The sequence below is a fragment of the Pteropus vampyrus genome, unplaced genomic scaffold (assembly GCF_000151845.1).
Source record: "Pteropus vampyrus isolate Shadow unplaced genomic scaffold, Pvam_2.0 Scaffold16, whole genome shotgun sequence".
Classification (NCBI taxonomy): Eukaryota; Metazoa; Chordata; class Mammalia; order Chiroptera; family Pteropodidae; genus Pteropus; species Pteropus vampyrus.
This window is the reverse complement of record NW_011888797.1, coordinates 4668968-4692292: the sequence shown is the minus strand read 5'-3', so window position 1 is coordinate 4692292 and position 23325 is coordinate 4668968. Positions and strand designations below refer to the sequence as shown.

General features: G+C 35.3%; 1 protein-coding gene across 1 annotated transcript in view; it reads left to right on the top strand.

Moving 5' to 3' along the window:
• The window catches only part of SLC41A2 (solute carrier family 41 member 2), a 123307-nt gene that overhangs the window by 43160 nt on the left and 56822 nt on the right, over positions 1–23325 (top strand). The window contains exons 3-5 of the mRNA XM_011354422.2: positions 5717–5824; positions 18117–18188; positions 22047–22191. Of these exons, the coding sequence (XP_011352724.1) occupies positions 5717–5824; positions 18117–18188; positions 22047–22191 (325 nt within the window). The remainder of the gene's footprint in view (positions 1–5716; positions 5825–18116; positions 18189–22046; positions 22192–23325) is intronic.

Here is a 23325-nt window from a genome sequence, read left to right as displayed (position 1 = left end):
AGGATGGATACAGATCAGAAAGGAAGAAATCAAACTATCTCTATTTGCAGGTGATGTGTTTTCTTAGAAAATCCCAAGGAATCTACAAAAAAAAAACTCTCCTAGGACTGATAAAGGAGTCCACCAAGGTTGCAGGATACACAATATACACAAAAATAAATTCTATTTCTATACACTAGTAACGAACATGTGGACATTGAAATTAAAGATACAATAACATTTACTAACAAAAATATCCAGATGTAAATCTAATAAAACATATGCAAGATTTGTATGCTGAAAGCTACAAAACACTGATTAAAGTAATAAAAGAATATCTAAATAAATGGAGAGAATATAATGTCTTGGAAGACTCAACATAATAAAGATATCAGTTTTCCACATATTGATATATGGATTTAACAGGACTTTCTAAATCTCAGCAAGATTTTTATACATATAAATAACATTCTAAGATCTATATGCAAAGGGAAAGAGAACAGCCTTAATAATTTTGAAAAAGTGGGAGAGATAAATTACTTGATTTCTAGCTTATTAAAATGGCCACAGTAATCAAGACTGTGAATTATTGGCAGAGGGGAGACACAGATCAACACAACAGAATGGACAGCCCAAAGATAGACTCATACAGCCAGTTAAGTTTTGACATGTGCGAAAGGAATTCATTGCAGAAAAAACAGCTCTTTCAGCAAATAGTGCTGGAGCAATTAGATATCCACAGGCAAAAAAATAAACCTTAACCTATCTTACACTTTAGGGAAAAATAAACTCAACATAGATTACACTTTTAAATACAACATGTGAAACTATGAAACTTTTAGAAAAACAGAAAATCTTCAGGATCTAGCACAAGGCAAAAACTTCTTAGACGACACCAAAAGCATGATCCATACAGGATAAATTGGATTTCAGCAAATAAAATTTTTATTCCGTGAATGCCCTTGTTAAAAGGATGAAAAGCCAAACTAAAGAGCGGAAGAAAATGTTTGCAAACCAGATATCTGACAAAAGACTAGAATATATAATGAACTCTCAAAACTCAGCAGTTAAAAAAATTAGAAAATTGGCAAAAGACATAAAGAGGCATTTCACCGAAGAGTGTGGCAAGTAAACATGAAAACATGAAAAAATGTTCAGTATCTTTAACTATTAGAGAAATGCAAATGAGAGCCACAATGAGATATCACTATACGCCTATCAGAATTATAATAAAAAATAGTAATAATAGCAAATGCTGTTGAGCATGTGTAGAAATAGTACTGCTCATACATCGCTGGTGGGAATTTAAAATGGTACATCTACTCTGAAAAACACTGTGACAGTTTCTAAAAAAAACAAACTGAACACTGAACACCACCTATCAAGTATAACCTAGCCGTTGTATCCTAGAGAATGAAGACTTATGTTCATAAAAGTCCTGTGCACGAATATTTATAGCTGCTTCATTCATAATAGCCAAGAACTGGATATGACCCAGCTGTCTTTCAGCAGTTGAATGGTTAAGAGTTAGGTAAATCCAAGTGATAGGATACTACTCAGCACTAACAAGGAGCAAACTGTTGATACATGCAACCTAGATGAATCTCCAGAGAATTATGCTGAGTGAAAAAAGCCAATCTCAAAAGGTGATACTATATTACTTCATTTAATTACATACCTGAATGGATCAGATTATAGAAGTGGAGAAAAGATTAGTGGTTGCCAGGGATCACGGAGAGGTTTAGGAGTGAAAAGAAGTGGATGTGGGTATAAAAAGGCAACAGGAGGGGTCCTTGTGGTGATGGAAATGTTCTATGTCTTAACTCTATCAGTGTCGGTCTCCTCTTTGTGATATTGTCCTATAGTTTTGCAGGATGTTACCATTGGTGGAAACTGGGTAAAGGGAAATGGGACACCTCTCTTTTATTTTTATAACTGCATGTGAATCTACAATTATTGCAAAATGTTTCATGAAAAAAGTAATATATATGTACCTAGTAAAGCATATTTAAGCGGTATGAAAGAATACGTAATGGGGAAGGAAGTCGCTCTCCCCTTGGATGTGCTCTTCCGCTAGTCCCTTAGAGGTTGCTGTGACTATTTTGTCCGTGTCTCCAGTAGACATTAAATGCATGTACATGTATGTGTGTAAAAAATACAAACAAAACACCCTACAGTGCTTCTCTTCACCTTGCTGTTCTTAAGTTGTCGTGGAGCTTCTATTTCCCAAGAGAAATCCTACACAGATTTCCCAAATTGTTCTCTAGTTATGTAATACCCCATGGCAAGGATGTAGCAGTATATTTTTATGAAGTTACCTCATGAAGGAGATTGAAATTGCCTCAGATGTTTTGCTATCATGAACAGTGATGAAGGAAACTCATTATATGTATATATGTATTTGAACTCATGTTCAGGGTTATTTGAAGGATAAATTCCCTTGAAGTAGAGCCTTGAGTTGAAAATTGCATGCATTTACATTTGACAGATACTGCCAAAGTCTCCCCAAGAAGTTAAACCTTTCAGCTCTCACCAGTAGAGCAATAGCCTGTTTCCTTTACTTTTATCAACAGTTTATCCAACTTTTTAATCTTTACCAATCTCACAGATGAAAATTTATCACCTTTTAATTTGCATTTTTGTAATTTTGAATGAGGTTGGTCATTTTGTCATGTCTAAAAGGGAATGGGTTTAGTTTTTTAAACTCATGAGAAACAAAACCTCCAGATTTGGGGTATGTATGTTTCTTAAAATTGAATAAACTTCTTTTACCAATTAGATTTTTAAAAACCTTTTCCGTTTATTTTTAAGTTAGGACTATATGGACATGTTCCTCAACTTACTTTGTTACTCTTGTTTTTAAAGTTTCGTTTTTGTTTCTCCTTTTGGACATTAATAGATTTTTAGGTTTCAAGTCGAGTACATATATAAGCAATCTGACATTACATTTGATGTGTGGTTGCTTGCCTCAGATTCTGAATATTGACAGAAGCCCCAAATTTGGTAAGAGTAGAAGTTGATTTTCTGTGGGGTAGGTTCTTGTGGAGAAGTTTAGCAGTTCATAATAATCTGCATAGCCTCGCAGAACATGTCTAGACCACAGCAAAATTTGTAAGCAGGTGAAATCTTTTTTTGGCACTAACTGCCTCAGCATCCCCTTTTTGGACGGTTTTTTTTTTTGCATTACTTCCTCCTGACAGGAAAATTAACTGATAATATATCTTGGTGTTGTAGATAATAAACATTCAATATTGTTATTCATTACTGTGTACAGGTGCGGTCCTGGGTCCAGCCGTGTGAAGAAGGTATAATTATGTCCGTATTTTAGACTAAAAATTAGAGTTTTGCCCCAGTCGCCAGTAAAAGTAGTAGAAGCAGAATTTCAGCTCAGGTAATGTGAGGCCAGAGCCCTTCCCTTTGACTATTGTGTTGCAGGGTTTCTCACTATTCTCACATTTCCCAGTCTGGGTGTCTGGACAGTCCAGGGTTGCTGTTGGGTATTTTCAATTTTTGAGGGAAACACAATGAGTCTCTTGGACGCTCTACAGACTAGTGGCTCCAGGTGGTTCAACAATTCAGCATTAAATCACATGCCATTTCTGTTGATGATATATTTTTGCAAAGCTAGTTTTCAGTGGTGCTGTGAAAAAAAGCGAATGTTATATGAAATTAACATAGAACAAGAAATGAAGGTGGCAGTCTCCTGTTCCAAGGTTTGAGAAGTTATACAGTGCCCAACAGGTGCACACATCCCATTAGAAAGGAATTGTGGTTACGTGATGTAAATCATTTTTTCTTTCACTTTGTTCGTATTATTTCTTAAAATGGCTACTGAATTGTTAAATAAATAGTTATTAAGTTGTTTGGACCTGGCTACTTAATAAATAGGACTGTTAAGTATTTTTTTGTGGCTTAAGGGGGCCATGAAAACATTTCTGAGACACTAAGGCTGCTGTAAACTGAGAAAGTAGAAGCATACCTTGTGGATGTAGTGGAAAATATGTAGAATTTATTTGGCATGAGATAGGAAATCAATAATTAATAGTTATTATTGTTATATCAAAGCTAAGAATTTCACAGTAATTCCCATGAGAGGATTTTATTTGAATTAAACTTGGAATGGCTGGAAGTAACCCCAAGGAGTGTATCCCAACAAATCTAAAATGTGATGGCATGTGACCGATAGAGATATCTGGGTATTATTCTCGTGTTTCGAAAATTAACTTATATAGGTAGGTGTCTTAAAATTATGACCTAGTAAAATATATACTTAAATTATGTCTGATCTGATAAACATAACACAAATGTCATAGGTTTGTTGTGAAGATTAAATGTATATGCCTAAAGAACAGTGCCTGGCACATGACAAGAAATCAGTGAATGTTGAATATTATTAATATTTATTATTATCTGTTGTTATTCATCATCATCATCATCACCACCATGACCTCTACTATCATCTCTATAGGATGCATATCCCACTAGCATAGCAGAATTCTCAATTGTGGCATATGGACCAAAAAAAACATGTTTCATTTTTGACAAATTGAAGATCTGGGATGCTACTGGACTCCCAGTGCTTTTTTAGGCCCATCTTTTAGTGGCTTGATTGTGGATAGATTCCCTTGCAAATCCTTTGAACCAAGATTTTACCTAAGACTGAACTGATAAACATTTCCTAAACCCTCTTTAGGCCCTAGTTCTATACCTATTTGGAGCAACCACTAGGGAAACTTTGGGGACAAATCGATTTTTCTTTCATTTATCTGATGGATTTAAATTTTGCTTTTCTCACCTGTCTTGGTACTAATGATGACTTTGTCCTTGATTATTTTTTGGCATAAATTAACATGCTTAGTCCATAAAGTTTCTTACTGGAATAATCACCTTTTAATAGCATTTGTAAAATAGCACTTTTCGTTATTAAGTCATTTGTATGGCTTTTCGGTTCATAAAGTACTTTAATAGTTGTTATTTTCATTATCATGGTATTTCCCCAGGGTCGAGACAGGGCAGATAATATCTTAATTTCATGGATGAAGAAATTGAGATCATACAGAAAAGGAAGAAATTGAGTGACTCATCCAGGATCACGCAACTATGTTATAAAAGATCCATGCCTAGAATCACAAATTTTCTAATTTCCAATTTAGTGCTTTTTTTATGATCCTGTGCTCTGTAATCTTTTGCCTCACAACCTAAAATTAGGACCAGAACATGGATGACTCAGAACTCCTGAGGTCAAATCTAGGTCCCATCTTTTGACCTTGAGAAAATCATTTAACTTCTCTGAATCTTTATTTCTTCATTGGTGAAATTAGATAATAATATTGCTATAATTTTCTGTGGGGTTGTTGTAATTAGTGTTGGAACCAGGATTCAAACCCCCTCTGTCTGGTTCTTGAGTCTGTGCTCTTCACCACTAATTACACTGATTCTTGCTATAGTAAAAGGATAAAGTAAACTCTAAGTGTCTAAGATGTGTAGCAAGTTACATGTATTTGGGGATGTAGTGACTGTATCAGCTGTCACTCCCAACTCTAACTGGATTTTCCAAAGTAACTCAAGGCTTTGGAGCTCTGGAGATGGTGTTAAGCTAAAAGTTCACTGATTCAATGCCATGTGTTGTTCAAAATGTAAATGCAACATTAGAAAAAAGGCTGAGACTTTTAGAAATGTCTTTGTTCTAAAATGTTTTTTAAAGTGTGTCAGAAAATTCTATTTTTTTTTCTTACAGCACTGGGAGGTGTTCAAAAAAGTAACTGAAGTTTTCATTTTAGTTCCTGCACTACTTGGTCTCAAAGGGAACTTGGAAATGACATTGGCATCTAGATTATCCACTGCAGTAAGTTTTTGCCTACCTCAAAGTATGTATATTACATATGCTGTTTCTATTAAGGAGAGCTTGTGTCAGGGAAAATTTTTTTCTTCTGTTTATATGATAAATTTCTGGACCTCAGTGCTATGCTAAGTAGTTATGCCTGATAAGATACCCTGTGAGTTCCCTGGGTTGTCTAATCTGAGAATTATAGGCCCCCCTTTTATTCCAGGGCATCTGGCAGTTATCATCAGCGCTTAAGACATGGGACAAGTCAGATATTGAGATTCTTTATGATTCAGTGGTTGGTATTTAAACTTTTTGTGATGATAGAAGTAATACATGCTTATTGTAAAAGCTGAAGAAAAGGGGGAAAAGTATAAAGAAGAAAATTTAAAGCTACCTCAAATTCTTTATCTACACATAATCACTATTAATATTTTAGTATAGATTCTTCTCTACTTGGATGGATAGCTATAATTATACATAGTTAGGTATATCATAATGTAGATATATAATATATATTCTAAAAAAGAACTGGAATCATATATATTTTATAATCCATGATATCCATTTGAAGATAGTACATCATGATCATCTTTCCATATCAATAAATGTAGACATATGCCATTATTTTATTGACAATGTACTTTTTTGGTATAAAATTCTACCACAGTTTAATCTACCATCCATTTTTGGATATATAGGCTCTTTCTAGTGTTTTTCTATTATAAACAATGTAATGAATATTTTTATATATACAGTTTTATTTCTTGTGGGATTGTGATTCTAGGACTGTGATTACCATTCAGAAGAAAATGCATACTTTTAAGGCTTTAGTTACATATCGCTGAATAGTCATCCAGAAAGGTTAAACATTTTGAAAATATCTCCATTAGCAGAGTTCTGAGTTATTTTTAGAAGCCTCAAAAGACATTGTTTTCTCACTATAACATTCTTTGGGTTTTCACCACCGTGGGACCAAGTATGGTTAAATCTAGTCCGGTTCACTCTGATGAGCCATCTCCCCATTAAATGTTAGCCAGAAATTAACTAAGGGTATTACCGATTACAGTGCCTGTAGTATAAGAAGTATTTTTTTCTATTGCTACTGCAAATGAATCTATCTATGACCTAGGGGAAAAGATTGTGTATCTAAAGGTAACCACTGGGAGGAAGCTGTGTTGTTGATGGAACATTCTCTCTTCCTTCTGCCCTCTCATTTCCCCCACAGGCAACTGTGAGTTCCTTAAGGTTTCTTGAATAAAGCACATGCTTGGAAAAGAAATGCATTAAATAAAATAAAGCCCTATGGAACGTGTTAAGCCCCTGTCTTGTATGGTAAAGGTCATATAGCCATACTCTGCCCAGGACAATAATAAAATGTTAGGTTATTAGTGAGCTCTCATAATGTGTCAAGACTGTGCTAACTGCTTTACAAGGATGTCTTATAAATGACCCAATGAAATAAGCACTGTTATTCCTGTTGTACAGAGAAGGAGCTGAGGCTTAGAACGGTTGAGTAACTTTCCTAAGGACACAGAACTAGTAAGTACATAAGGGAATAAGCTACATTCTAGAACATTCTCTTTTTACCTACAGAGGATAACTGTGTCAGAGTTTATAGAATTAGTAAATAACATCGGTGACCAAAACTTAATCATCTCCTCCTCTACCTTGTAAAGGTGCTCGCCTATGTTCTTGGTCTTAGTGCCCATAAACAATATTTATGGTAGTTGATATTTTAAAACATTCAATAGTCCTTATTTAAAAAATTATTATTTATGGGTATAATCCTGTTGCTTATCTCTGTAGTTAACTGGTGACCTAGAGATGATGTTTGGGGATATCAGCTAGTCATTAAGGTGGAGCCAAACCTCATAGAGTAGAATTACTTTGCTAAGTTCACTTTAGTCTATAATTTTGCATGTAATCATTGTAATTATTGAATATTAAAGGGAATGGAGAATAATAGAAACTAAGCTCCTTGGGCTGGGGCATAAAAGTGTAAGATGATCCTGGAATATCTTGTGGGGTCAGAAAGTAAGGATGTGGTTAAAGAAAAAAAAAAAATGGGACATGACAAAAGGATACACAGGTAACTTACTAGATACTAACCAGATCTGGCACAATTTGAGCCACAAAATAAATGATAGTTACAGATAATAACATGTGACATAAAATAAGAATCTATAGTCTATAAATGATTAACGAGACAGGCAAGGTTTCTGCTGTCATAGAGTTTACATAAATGATTTCAGATATTGGTCAAGACAACGAAGAAAATAAAACAGGTTAATGTGATGAAGGGAGATTCATGAGGGCTGTTTGTTAAGTGGTTAGGGAAGACTTCTCTGAAAAGTGATGTGTAAGCTGGAACCTGAATGATAAAGTGAGTTAACCCTATCAAAATCTGGGAAAAGACCATTCCAGGTTATTGTTGTATCTAATCAGTGTAATGATGTCAGGGTAATAATGTCATGTTTCTAAGCATTCTACAGATTCACTTCAACAGGTGGGCCTGGTCCGCGATATAAATGGTGGCCCATTAATGGAGCCCCATATAATATATGTCTGTATAGTTTTAAATTATACAACAAACTTACAGATTAAAGGAAATATACCTGTCTTTCTACTTTGGCAGATAATATCCTTTTGAAGATCTGGAAGTCCAATGAATTCTTGGACTTCTTGAGTTCTGCTTTGGAACATGGTGTTGTGGAGAAAGCTAGTCCCTGGTCTGAGTCCTGCCCCTCTTTCTTCCTCACCCTTGGCTCTATGTCCTGCACCTTGAAAGACCTCACACATAGCTCAGGCTCCATGTCCAAGCTCCTTCTATACCTCCAGTAAACAGCCACCCCTTGAGTACTCCTTGCGTTGGGTATGCACCAGTGGTGACAGGATCTGCCTTCAGAAGGACCAATTTCAGGATGATGCCCTGGCATTGGCCTCCAGGCCATTTGGTCAGGAAAGTTTATGGTCCCAGGTATCTGGAGCACGACCTAGAAGAGGATGACGCACAGGCTCTGAGTGTGCACATTCCTTGGGCTCTATGTGCTCTTGACCTTGTGAGGTGGGGCATAGCTGAAGGAGGGCCAAACTAGGGCCCTCTAAGCCATGGGTCTCAGAGCTGTGACCCCTCTTAGCTAATTCTAGATTCCCGAATGAAAACTTCTTTTGGCCTAAGAAAAATTACAGGACATAGAAGAGATTCTGAAGCTGCCATATGATGTATTTCTGTAATCTATTAAAACAAGATAAAGTCAAAGGGAATCAAATATATGGTATTGGAAGATTTAACTTTGGGTGGTGAACACACAATGCAATATACATATGATGTATTATTGAATCTTATACTTGAAACCTATATAATTTTGTTAACCAGTGTCACCCCAATAAATTTAATTAAAAAAATAAAGATAAAACAAGGTGGAAGAGAACTTATGTATTATAAAGAGTTGTTTCAACAAAATAGCCTTAATATTTTACTCTGAAGGTAACAGTAATAGGACTTACTAATAACCAGTGGTTGCTTGTGGAGAAAACAGTTTTTTTACTGGAATTCTCTTAAATAGCCAGGTAGATGTACCTTGAAGCGTACAAGTGTGTCTTAAATGACATCTTCTATAAAAACCCTATCATTCTGCCCTTGAGAAGATGCTGAAATTGGCATGGATGCAATAAAAGCTGAGATATAGATGGAAATTCTTTTCTGTGTGTCTGTGTCTTAGAGGCCAGTTACATCTCTCTATTGTTATGCTTTTAGATCTAAGGTTTAAAAACAAAATTTTCTCAAGTTATCATGTGAAGGAGTAAGTATGTGTAAAAATATTAAAATGAAAGATATGTGTTAGGGCAACAATCTTGGATTCACCTTAAAATATTTACAAAGCATCATCATCAAGCAATGTAATAGGAAATTATTTTAATGAGATTGCATCCTCACTATCAACCAAATCTTCAAACCCAGAAATTAAAGAGAAGTCTTTTATCTTACCAAATTTTATATGAGAGGAAAGAATGCCAAATAATTTGGTAACACTATCATTATCAGCAGTATCTAGACTGGCAAAACTAGCCAAAAACAATCTCGATTCTCTAATGACTGTGTTTGAAAGTGGGCCTCTGTATAGTATTACAAATATGAAGTATCGTGACCGCAGGATCAATCTAGAGAAGCTCTCAGTGCTAAGAAATGATTTCTAAAACGTTTAGTAATAAAATGGCAACACAATTTTTAAAATTTGAATAAGTTTTACATTTATTCTAGTATCCTAGAAGTTCATTATATCATGGTGACATTTGGTGTCACTGCTATTGATTTGAACGCTTGGCCATTTGGCATCCAGCTGGAACGTGTGCCTAGTATATACCTTTAGCTTTTGTCTTAAAAAACAGAACAAAAACTGTTCTGTAGTTTTACTGAGGTTTTCAGAGTTAGTGAAATTATATGCATGTATTTCATCTGCTGTCTTTTCCCAGGGATCTACACTTGCATTATGTTTTAAGAACTGGTGGATCACCTAGGTAGAACCCAATTCAAGAGGCTTTTTGGGAAAAGGAGAATAAAGAAGAGAGTCTTAAAAAACAAAAGTGGCCACATTTGAGGGAGAAGAAGGTTTTTAGAATGAGAGTTAAAAGATGGCTTTAGTTTCATTTTGTCGGAAAATGAACTTTGTTCTGATAAATATAGTTAAGCATACAAGCACTGAAGCAACTTGATAACTTTGCCAGGAAAAAACAAAATTTTGGCTAGCTTACCTCAAAGAAAATATTTCTAAAAGCAACGTTCTCGAGCATTATCCAGCATTTGTTTAGATTCAAATCACAGATCAAACATGCCAATCCAGTCTGAAATGGGTCATGATGTAGGGAATCTGGTTAAAAAAGAATAGGCTGCAAGTTAAATTCTGTTTGATATGATCACATAGTACCATTAAAACTGAATAAAGGTGAATTTAATCTTAATCTTTTTATTTGAACTTTAGTTTTTTCTTGTGGCAGCTATATTTTATATTAGATATTTTCCTCAAATGTCTGGTTATGTCTGTTTGTTGATTCATATTTAAGAGAGGGGAAGTCTAAAGCTGCTTAGAAGCTCGGCACATGGGAGCATCATGGTCTTCACTGCAGAGTGATCTAGCTGAGCCTTTTTTTGAGGAGGTAGGGCCAGAGTTACTGCCTTCCATAGGTCAAGAATTGTGTCAGTGCTGCTGGTGGGACTGCAAATGGGTGCAGCCACCATGGAGGTTCCTCAAAACACTAAGAATTGATCTACGATATGACCCAGCAATCCGTCTACTGGATATTTACCCCAAGGACAAAAAAATCACATCCATAAAGATATTTGCATGCCAGTGTTCATAGCAGCGTTATTCACAGTGGCCAGGATGTGGAAGTGCCCTACGATAGATGATGGGTTAAGTGCCCTACAATAGATGATTGGCTAAAGAAGCTGTGGTACACATGTACAATGGAATATTACTCAGCCATAAGAAGAGATGAAATACTGCCGTTTGCAACATTGATGGACCTTGAGATAATCATGCTAAGCGAAATAAGCCAGACAGAAAAAGTTGAAAATCACATGAGATCACTTATATGTGGGATATAAACCTAAAAGCAATAAAAGAACAGGACAAACAAACAGAGACTCATGGACATGGACTATAGACTAGTGGTTACCAGAGGGTAGAGGGTGGGGGAGGATGGGGGAGGTAGATGAGGTAAAGGGGGTCAAATATAGGGGGTAGGGGAAGGGCGAAGTGGGTAAAGGGGATCTAATATATGATAGCTGAAGTAAACTGGACTTTGGGTGGTAAATACATAATAGAATATATAGATGGTAAATTATAATGTACACCTGAAAATTATATAATTGTATTAACCAATGTTACCCCAATAAACTTAATTAAAAAAAAAAACAACTAATTGTGTCAGTGATTATAAAATATTCGAGCCATAAACTGAAGGAATTATTCAGTTCTCTAAGCAATTAAAGTACCATACAGTAGATGAATATACCATATTACCATAGCTTGTTGTCTATGTTTTAAGAACTGGCGGATCACCTAAGTAGAACCCAATTCAAGAGGCTTTTTGGAAAGAGAAGAGAATAAAAAAGAGGTCTCGAAAAACAAAAGTGGCCACGTTTAAGGGAGAAGAGGGTTTCACATCTAATTTGTTTACTTTTATTTTTTTGAGACTATTTGAGATAGGAATGGCCCAGGCAGTGCCAAGGGCCAGAGACAGACAGTTGTTGATGTGTTAGATCACTGGTCCTCAAAGTGTGGTCTTCTGATCAGCAGTATCAGCAGCTTGTGAGATATGCAAATCCCCATCCCCCTCTAAAGCTATCAAATCAGAAACTCTGGGTGTGTGGTTCAGCAATCTGTGTTTTAACAGGCTCTGCAGATGATTCTGATATACATCAAATTTTGAGAACTACTGTGTTCGTTGAACAGCATGGAGGCCAATAGGGCTGGGACCAAGTGTTGCGGGGGAGAGGGATAAATCACGTGGGCTAAGATTACCTTAGAGCCATTGCAGTGACTTTGGCTCCTGTGTGAAATGGGAAGCCATTGGAAGGCTTTGAACAGAGGAATGATGTGAACTGATAGATATTTTTAAGAGATTATAATTTACTATTGTGTTGAGACAGGGCTTCAAAGGGCCCAGGTCTGAAGTAGGGTGATAAGTTGAGAGTATTGCAGTAATACAGGCCAGATATGATGTTGGCTTGGATCGGGGTAGTAGCGGTGTATGTAGCGAGATAGTTGGAGTTCAGAACCCTTTTTCAGAGAGACAACAGAATCGGCTGAAAGATTAGCTAAAATTAAAGACTGGGAGTAGCCACTTCGAATTTTCTCTGGATTTGAGAGGAGTAAAAATAAACATATTAGTAGATGGAAAAGTAGTCACTTATGGCATCAAGCTATAATAACATGCTATATTCATCTAGTTTATGGTATTTTAATTGCTTAGAGAGTTGGATCTCAAGTTTGTTAGATAGAATACCACTGTTCTTACAGAATGCTAGAAGCGTTGTCAACTGGGTTCCAGTTTTGGTACTTTGCCCACTGTTAAAGCAACTCATGGTTAACGACTTCTTAAGAGCAAACTCCCCAAACGTTCACCTTCTGTAGACTCTTCACTGATTGTTCTCTCCTTGAAATTTTTAGTACCCTCAGCTTTGAGACCCCACATTCTCAGTCTCCCACCTCTTTCATTGCTACCACTTTGTTTTTTTCTTTTTTTTACTTATCCTCTTGATTTGAGGTTTTCTTATAATTTTAGTACCTTGTTCTACATGCTCTCTGTCAGTAATTTCATGTAGTCCACCACTGCTTATACATCCTCCAGAGCTGAATTTTCAGTTGTCTACACCACTCACTACATTTCAAACTAAACTCACGATTTTCTCTTACTCCAACCATGCTCTTTTATCTGTATTTCTTATCAGTTAATTAACATTACCAATCACCTCATGCCTCCCCTCTCTCCAGTTACTGTCTAGACTGTCAGTTCCACCCCTGAAATCCCTCTTTCTTTTCTCTTATGCCTCACCTTAATGTGATGGCCTGTTTTCTCTAAGTGGGACTGCTGTATTTGATTCCGAACTGTAGTCACTGGTTCCAGGGAGAAGGGCAAATGAGTGTAATTTTTTTTTTTAAACTTAAAACAAGTACTGTTTGAAAGTCAGCTTTTTCATCTATGTGCAAAAAATAATTATTTTTAAAATCTTTCAATTTTCATATGTAGTATTAATTTTCACTTGTAAAAGTAGAAGTAAAAATCATTCTAGCTGTAGAAGGCTAGTCTATGATTACTTTCATCTTTTTGCTCCATTAAAGGATCTTTTCTCACTTTTATTATTGTCTGCAGGAGAATCAGGATAAATGAGCTTGTAAGATTATAAGGAAGGCCTTGGGAAAATATAGAGAACTCAAAACATAAGATGTCATATACAGCCTACTCCTTCAATCTGTTGAAGGTTAATTGTCTTTAAAACATCTTATTCTATAAAGCTAAAGATTAAACGTTCACAAATAAAAAGATATGTCAAAAAAAAAAAAAGGTTTCCTTTTTTAACAGGGGAAATTGAATAATGATGAATTCAAATCAACTTTATCTTCCCCTCTTATTTGAGTTAAAATTTGTTTCTAAAAGAGTGATGATTAACTTGAATAATTATCCTGGATGTTATCTTTTCAACAGTAGCTATGCATTATAGTAGATATTGTTATAGATATATAACAGTAGTATATAACTGGAAAATAAGCCAAGTACAGTGTTCTGTAAATTGTTGGGTTTAAGTTCTATTACCTGAGGCCTAAAATTTTCTGCTTCTGAATGCTAGATATAAAAGAGTCAAAAATGATATCCACTATCCTAAAGATAGTATTTTTTTAAAGCCTATGAAACTGTTTCCCAGAAGCGAATCGCCTACCATAATTTCATGAGCACTTTTCCACTCTAGGCAAAATTGGTTGCTCTTGCCTTGAATCTCTTCTCAGAGAACTCTTGAGTCTCTAAAATTATTTTGTAACATTCTACTTTTTTAATTCATTCATTTAAAAAATGTTTTTGAGGCTTCACTGTACGCCAGGCACTACTCTATATGGTAGGGAATCAGCAATAAACCAAATAGAGTATGTTCCTGCCTTCATTGAGGTTACATTCCAGTGGAGGGATATGAAGAAGTTGGCAAAACCTCTTTCCCTAATGTTAAGTTGGACTTTCAATTCAAATTGTAAAACTTCTAAAATAAAAAGTAAAGCCCCAAAGAATGATATTAATAGCTATGGTATGATTTAGATACAGTTACAATCTCAGTGTTGTTTTCTAAATTTGGAGTAATTCTAAATTTTACATGTTCTTGTCGTACATACCTTATCGTTAGATGGATATGGATTATATATTCCTATTTTTCATTTTAAGGTATGTTTCTTAAGTTATAAATACCAGTCCCTAGCCATAGCTTTGTAGATTGGAACTATGTATCTTTAATCTAAAACTGCTTCAATAGACTAGATTTGTAAGGCCCTCTTCTTTGAATAAACAGCACAAATTCAAAGTCTACTATTAGTTGAGTTTCAATTCATAGTATGTTTCTGTGAAATCATCACAATCAAGATTTTGCGCATATTGCATCTCCTCTGTGTATCCAGAAAGATATTAGAATGTGTATGCATGTGTGTGAGCGTGTGTGTGTTTTAGTATATTTTATTCTAAAATATTTCAAACATGAAAAAAATATATATCAGGGTTCCCAATTCCAGTTAATGGCAGAATGAAGACGTTGAGTGAAACTTTCCAGAGAAAAACAATTACAAAATCTAGACAAACTATTTGAAGGCAATGGAAAGTAATCAAAAGGAGGTAGAAAGTGGAGTTAAAAGACTCTTAAAAGACTCATAAAAGACCATAAGTACAGTGGGTAAGAATTGCAAAGTTTATGGCTTTTTTTTTTTTTTTTTTTAGCCTGAGAGAGACCCAGTCCCTGGGTGTCATGTGACAGAAAACCTACAGTCTTACTAGCTTGAGGTGACAGAGGTTAGGGAGTTTTTGTTTTTTCGATTAAGTGCCTTCTGTGACTTACATATAACTATAGTGGCAGAAAGTTGAAGTTGTATTGGTTTGAATTATCAGATAAACAGAATTTGGAGCTCATAGAGCAGGTGGAAATTTATGGGGAAATCCCAGCTGCAAGAGAATTGCAGAGAAGATGAGCCCCAGAATTTGAGTATAAATTCTGCCCAAATCTTTGGCTGGCCACTAAATAACACAGATGCAAAAGAAATCCCCAGAGGGCTAGTCTAAAAACCAATAGTCGGTAGCTGAAAGAACCAAGCAGAAATATGAGCTGCTGCACACTGCGAGACAAACAAGAGTCTGTAATTTGAGTCTACACAAATTAACTGCCCATTACAAGGGAAATCCAGTAATCCTCAGAAGAACATAACATTATCCAGTCATTATACACATTATAATATTTTCAAGTTTTCAACCTCAAATTACTAAATGTGGAAAAGAAACACAAAAGTGTGATTTCAGGAAAAGTGTGACTCATGTTTAGTCATTGGAAAGTGACTCAAAATGGGCCCAGATGTTGGATTTAGTGAAATCTTTCAAAACAAGTAGTATAAATATGTTCAAAGAACTTAAGGAAAGAAATATTCAAAGAATTTAACAAACATATATCTTAATGAGTGAACAGATGGGGAATCTTAAAAGAGCAATGGAAACTGTAAAAAAGAATCAAATGTATCACATTGGTGATAGCAGAAGAAAGAATTTGTGAACTTGAAGATAGATTGGTAGAAATATCCAATATGAAGAACCAAGAGGAAAAAAAATTGAAGAAATATAAATAGAGCTTCAGATACCAGTGAGATAATATAATGATCTTAAACATATACATATATGTGTGTGTTGATATGCTAAATATGGTAAAATTTTAATATTTGACAAAGCCAGATAGTGAGAATATAAATGTTTATTATTTTTTAAAGTAATTACCGATACATAAAATTATCTTTATTTGCTTTTAAAAACTAATTTTGTTTAAGTATTTTGATAAGATTGTATTAAGTCTATAGATTGCTTTAGGTAATATGGACATTTTAACAGTGATAATTCTTCCAGTCCATGAACATGGAATATCTTTCCATTTCTTTGTGTTTTCTTCAGTTTCTTTCAAGAATGTCTTGCAGTTTCCAGTATCTCATACCTATTTCTTGAGCACTAAACCTGAGATAGGTTCACTCTTTAAACATTGCTTGCACCTTATTACTTGTTTGAGCAAAGACTCAAGATGCTAGAGCTACAAACACAACAGATTTTTCAGGCTTAGGAAAGAAGTATACAAGTAAAGACAGCATGAATAATTATTCTAAAGCACTGACAAATCTTAATATTTGCATTTGTATGCTTAATATTTGTATACTTTGAGACTGCAATCCAGAATGAGATTAAGAAATAGGATCTATTTTCTAGATTGATATAGAAAATATTGATGTAGAACTTAACCTAATGGTCTAAAGCCAGTGAGCTAAACTCTAGTTTGTCTGTGGTTAATGCTACTCAAAATAGAATATTACTTGGCCATGAGAAAAGATTTGAAATACTGCCATTTGCAACAGCATGGATGGATTGCAAGATAATTATGCTTAGGGAAATAAGTCAGACAGAAAAAGCTGAGAACCATATGTTTTCACTCATATGTGGGATATAAAACTGAAAGCAACAAATGAACAAGACAGACAAAGCCTCATAGACGCAGTCAACAGTTTAGTGGTTACCAGAGGGAAAGGAGCAGGGTGGGTGGTAGGCAAGGGTAAAGGGGGTCAAATATATGATGATGGAAGGAGATTTGACTTTGGATGGTAAACATACTATGCAATATACAGATGATGTATTATTGAATCGTATACTTAAAACCTATATAATTTTATTAACCAGTGTCACCCCAAATTAAGTTTAATTTAAAAAATAATAATTCTTATATATCTCTCACTTTACCCATTCACCTATCTTCCATGACCAAGCAGATGATTAGTAATTGAAACCCAGCTCAGTATAGTATTTTTAATAATAATTGCTCACTATTTTCCAAAATACTGCATTAGAAAAACTTGTCAGATTTGGATATACATTATTTTGAATCCTAAGTGGTACAATTAAGAAGTACAATTTAGCTTATAGAGCAATTGAATATGTGAATAATATTTTTTGGAGAGTATTTTTCATTTAGCAGAAAGATGTAGAAACTTTAATAGTGAGATACATGATCAAAATTGATATGTGAACTGAATGAGTTTTTTATTGCTAACAGTTTTAGTCATGAGTCAAATATAAATTATGTATATATGAATGACTTATTTATATCCGGGGTTTATTTATTTTTTTTGGTCAGTAATTCTTCAAATTACGTAAGTTTTCTTACATAGAATTAAATACTAGCAGCTCAAAATTATGTATTTATATTGGGCTAAGTATATCAAATTTGGAATGTTAGGATGACACTTGATAGTGTTAGTTGTAAAATAACATCGGGACAAGGCGGATAGTACTAACTATCCCACTTACTCATTCTTATGAGTTAGTAATGAAGCAAAAAAAAAAAATTAAACATCTCAGGCCAGCAGAATGTGAGATGCAAGACTGCTAAGGAATTCAGAATTGTATTTAAAATGCAGTGTGAGCTCATCAGATTTAATAAAGAATTATCTTTGGCTTTAAGACTTCACATGCTGTTTAAACAGAATAGAGAGCATATAAATTGTTCAGTGATACATGAAAATATTCACCTTAACAGGTAAATATTGGGAAGATGGACTCACCCATTGAAAAGTGGAACCTAATAATTGGCAACTTGGCTTTAAAACAGGTAAGTGATTCACAGATTTGTTTATAGATCTTGGGTTCCTTGTAAGAATGGAATAAATTTTAGTGCTATGAAGTCTATCATTTAATTGTTTCAGGGACCCAAAATGGATACCCATGATTTCTGAAAGTTTTATTTCTCTAGAAACTGATGGTGTTCTTCTAAATATAAAGAAATATATAGTACACAAAATATGGAATACATATGCAAAATATTTTCTATCGTAAGTATGTAATAGAGCCAAAATTTGAGTTAATATCTGTATAAATAAATATTTAGTACTTCATTCCTTAGGTGTGCTTTTTCTACTTTGTTTTTGTATATAAATCCTCTAAACTTCACTCTTTTTTTATGTATTATGGTCATATATTTGTTTAAGCTGAGTTTTCCTTAATTTGTCGATATTATTAGTGTTAACAAATGAACACATTAAGTCATCAATTACATATACACTAAACCGTGGATTACATATAGATTATCTATAGTTCTTTCTAATCTCAGGTGAATGAATATCTGTTCCTCTCCCACCAAGACAAGACTGCATCCCCTTAGTAACTCTAGCAAGTGCGAAATTTGGAAATATTTATTTTAATGTTAGGCCAACTAGGACATAATGTTGAGAACATGTTTGCATAAAAGTAATTCAAAGAAATAAAGAAATTTTTGGAATATAGGCACTTTTGTTGTTGTTGTTCTTGTTGTTGATTTTGCAATATAGAAAGAAAATATTGAATTGGCCAATTTGCAGAGAGCTTAGAGAGCTTCTACTCTAAAGACCTGAATCCTTGAGGGTGTGTAAGTTATAGATTAGATAGGGCAAAATCATAAGACACCATGGGTTAGGGGCTCAAGGTCATGCTGGCAGTTAATTGGTCAAAGATGAGGTCAGAATAATCATGTTTTCAGATCTTTAGGACTGTTCTGAAGCCTACTCCCGCATCCCTCTGTCTGATCTCATGAGAAGGTAGCCAGGGAGTTATTTCACCTTAGAGCTCAAGAGTTGAAACATAACTTAGGTCCAGATTATATCTTTAGTCTTCCAGAAGTCTAGACCTAGTGACATTAGCCAGGTCCAGGCTAAGTGTCTTTTGCTGCCCCAAGGATTGCTGATTATCTGGGAGAAAGGCTAGGTTTCTGAGAGGTAAATATATAGAAAGATATGATTTCTAGAGCTAAGATTTAAAGCTAAATTTAATCAGTCATAAGGGCCCTAGGTTAGAATATAGACTTTTTAAAAAATATCTGTGCAACTACTTCTAAGATCCCAGGGTTAGAAATGAGAAAATCTGGTGTCTTATCTCAGCGCTCACATTAACTATCTGTATAACCTTTGTTAACTTAACTTTTTCAGGCCTCATTTTCCTCTTCTAAGTCACAGTATTGCATTAGAGCGGTCTATGATCCCTTTTTGCTTGAAACTGTAGGAATCTGTGCAGTGGTAATAAAATAAATATCAACCAGTGGACTACTATAAATTAATCTATAAATTAAAATTTAAAAATATATTCCATTTTATATTTTAACTATCCTAAACACTGACCATGTAACATGAGTTATAGTATAAAGTTTTCATCAAATCATTCTAATAATTTCCATCTCAGCTTTTAATTTTTCCTTCCACTCTTAGTATCAGCCCTTCCCTTCTCATCCTGTCTCCCTGCAACTGTTGGTCAGGATGGAAGCCAGAGGTGGCTGGGGACTCACTGATCTTTGTTGCTCTGGCCTGAAGTCTGTGTCTGTGTCTGTCTCACTCTACCAAGGATGTATAAGAAACAGGGAACCCCACATAGGCCCATCAGACACAAATGGTGCTAGCCAGTGAGGCAGCACCTGGTTAGAACCCAGTTACCTGTGGACAAAAGCGGAAGGGAGAAGAAAAGGTCAGGTGGGTGGGAGTGTTGTGCTCTTTCTGAGGCTTTATCTGCTGCAGCTTGTGAAGCAAGGGGAGGGGAACGGGATGAGCTGGCAAAGGCTTCTCTGACTGGAGACAGGCTGTGGGTAGAGGTCGGGGCATAGAAGGGACAGAGGAGGCACCTGCTTTCATTAGCCATTAGCCGGGGTGTGTGCTCTCCTATTAAATGGGACCCCAAGCGGATTACCTGTTACTGATTTCTTCACAATTGTACAGGTGGCCACCTTGACCAGTGTGTAAATTGTCAAATAAAGCAAAGTTCTCAGTCTCATTGAAGAACCATTACCTCTCCAGGAGGGATGTACTCTGCTCTCACATCTAGTTAGGCCTATGGCCCCCATTAACCTCCTCAGCTACTCCTTGACCCAGACTTTGCTCTTCTCTTGGGTACAGTTAGGCATTTCTTTGGCAGGTTTATGGAATAGGACTTCCTCTTCTCAGCTGTGTGCTTGTTTCTCTCTCTCTCTCTTATTCCTTCCCTCCCTCTCTTTCTCCCTCCCTTTCTCCCCTCCCCCCCATATATATATGTGTGTATGTGTGCCATATGCTATCATGTCTGCTATAGGCTCCTGAAATATGTACTTTATTTCCAAGAAATAAAAGTTCTGTAAAATCCAGAGCTCCCTGGTTCTGTGTTTTATTTCCAAGAAAAACCTTGGAATCACAGTGTTAGAATTTACATTATTAATTAATTTTACTGCGTTTACATATTATTTACTAACCAGTGTGAAACGCTGACATAGTATAACAACTGGTACAGCCATAGTGATGCTGACAGCTTGCATCTCAGCTCTGAATCCGTGGGTGACGTCAACGGGAGCTGTAATGAAAGATCATGGAGACAGAATCTAGGCTTCTTGAACTCACTAGCCTTGGCTCTTCCATTAATTTACAATATGACAGATATAGACTATTTGGGATTTTTTTACTCAGAGGCCTGGATTCCAGTACACAGATTGGCTTCAGAGAGTCTGTGAGCCCCCAGGAATCCCACTGAAAATGTTGAATGCATCTGTGTTTTCACAGAGAAGAGAATCTATAACATTTTTGCCAGATTGTCAAAGTCCGTGACATAAGAATAGTTAAGAATCAGTGAACTAGATAGTTCCTTTAGAGTTTCCTTTAGTCCCGACATTTGACTAAAACCATTGTAAGAGTTCACAATTAGTGTTAATTTTTTTTAGTTGCTGTTTTTTTATTTTGTTGAGTGTTGCTTTATGCCACCACTGTGGGAAACACTTTATATATTTGTGTAATTCATTTAAGTCTCAAAACAACCCTTTCAAGTTCAGTATTACCATTGTCATTTTTCAGATTAGGAGCTAAAGTTTTTATAGCTTTAATCATAATTGTGATTATATGTAAGGTTATTGTTTAATGTCTATCTCTCCCACCAACCAAGAACTCTGAGAGCAGGGAATAAATCTATTTTGACCATGGTTGTAGCCCAACACCAAGCATAGGGCCTGGTACATAATAGATTCTAAATTAATACTGTTGAATGAATGAATTTAAATAATTTGCCACAAGACTAAGTGGCATAGCCAGAAGTCAAACTCTTATTATTGGATTATAAAATGCAGCCTCTTGCCAATGCTGCCTCTAGCGTCAGACTTCAGTTTTGTGAGTTGGGTGCTTTTCAGTATTAAGGTTGGTATTTTATTGGATGATTTGTGAATTACGTCATCCAAGTCACTTGAGGCACTTGTTAGAAACGGATTCCTGGACCCTATTCCATGTCTATTGCCACCAGAAAGGACAGTTGGAGAACCTACTGCCTTAGGGAATATTAAAACTAAATTTACTAGCTTCTTTAAAAGGTAAGGCAGCTCAATTACCATATGCAATACTTTCTTCTGACTTCTTGTATGCACATTTACATAATCAGATTTTAAAATGCGATTTTAAAATGAATAATTCTGTTGGATGTTATAAAATTTTTTTTTTAGGTTCAAGCAACCGTTGTTGGTTTTCTAGCAGCTGTGGCAGCCATTATACTGGGCTGGATCCCGGAGGGAAAATACTACCTTAATCATTCCATCCTTTTGTGCTCCAGCAGCGTAGCAACTGCCTTCATTGCATCTCTTCTGCAGGGTAAGTAAATCTACAGGCATCTATGCTAATGCCTTTTACTTTCAAAGATTTATTTCCTAAGATGATGCCTTTTTTTATTTAAATGATACTTGTTCATAATTTTTTTCAAAACCAGAAACGTTATCTACAGACTTTTAAAATATCTTGTTTCCAATATTTATATTTCTTACTCATAAACCTTAGTGGAGAACAGGCTCTCTGAGCGGTCGGTCTCCTGGCCTTAGGTACCCTGGTACAGTTCCCAGACAGGATCAGGAAAATGAGAAACTCCTTTCTGGAACTCATCTTGTCAGTTGAGTAACAAGGATTCCAGACGTTCTGAGTTCCAAAAGCAGTTCCTTCTGTTAAAATCTTTTAAAGTTTCAGATTTCAAAAAAAAAGTTCTTCACTAGCTCTGTGGCAATATAATATAACCATATGCTTAGCACAGCATATTGTTGGCTGTGGAATTTGAGAAAACCAAAAGTTTTAAAAAGGTAACTACATTAGAAATTTTCAGTTGGGATATAATTTTTAATATTTATTAATATGAACTTTACACTAGAGAACTAGATTATTATGGAATCAGAAAGATTTGGTTCTTTTTATATTTGCCATCTTTTTACCCTAGAATCACCAGCAAAGTTAAAAATAGAAGACTCTCAGATCAGGTGATCATATAATGAAGCTACGTTTTTGGCTAGGTTCTTTCCCAGAATTTAGAGAATTTAATTCTAGTTAAGACTTGATTTCTAAAATATTTTCCAGAATTTTTTTTTTTTTAGTACTTAAATTATATCAGGGGTAGTTTCTTGTCTATACAGTCATATGCTGCATAATGATGTTTCGGCCAACAAGGGACCCCACATGCAATGGTGGTTCCTAAGAATGTAATGGGGCCGAAAAATTCCTGTTGCCTAGTGACATCATAGTCATCGTAATGTCGTAGTGCAACACATGTCTGTGGCGATACTACATTGCCAGTCATATTAAAGTTATAGCAAATATAATTACATACAGTACATAATACTTGGTAATGATAATAAACAACTATGTTGCTAGCTTATGTATCTGCTATACTATTTATCATTATTTTAGAGTGTACTCTTTCTACTTATAAAAAAATTACTGTACAACAGTATGATGCGTTACGTG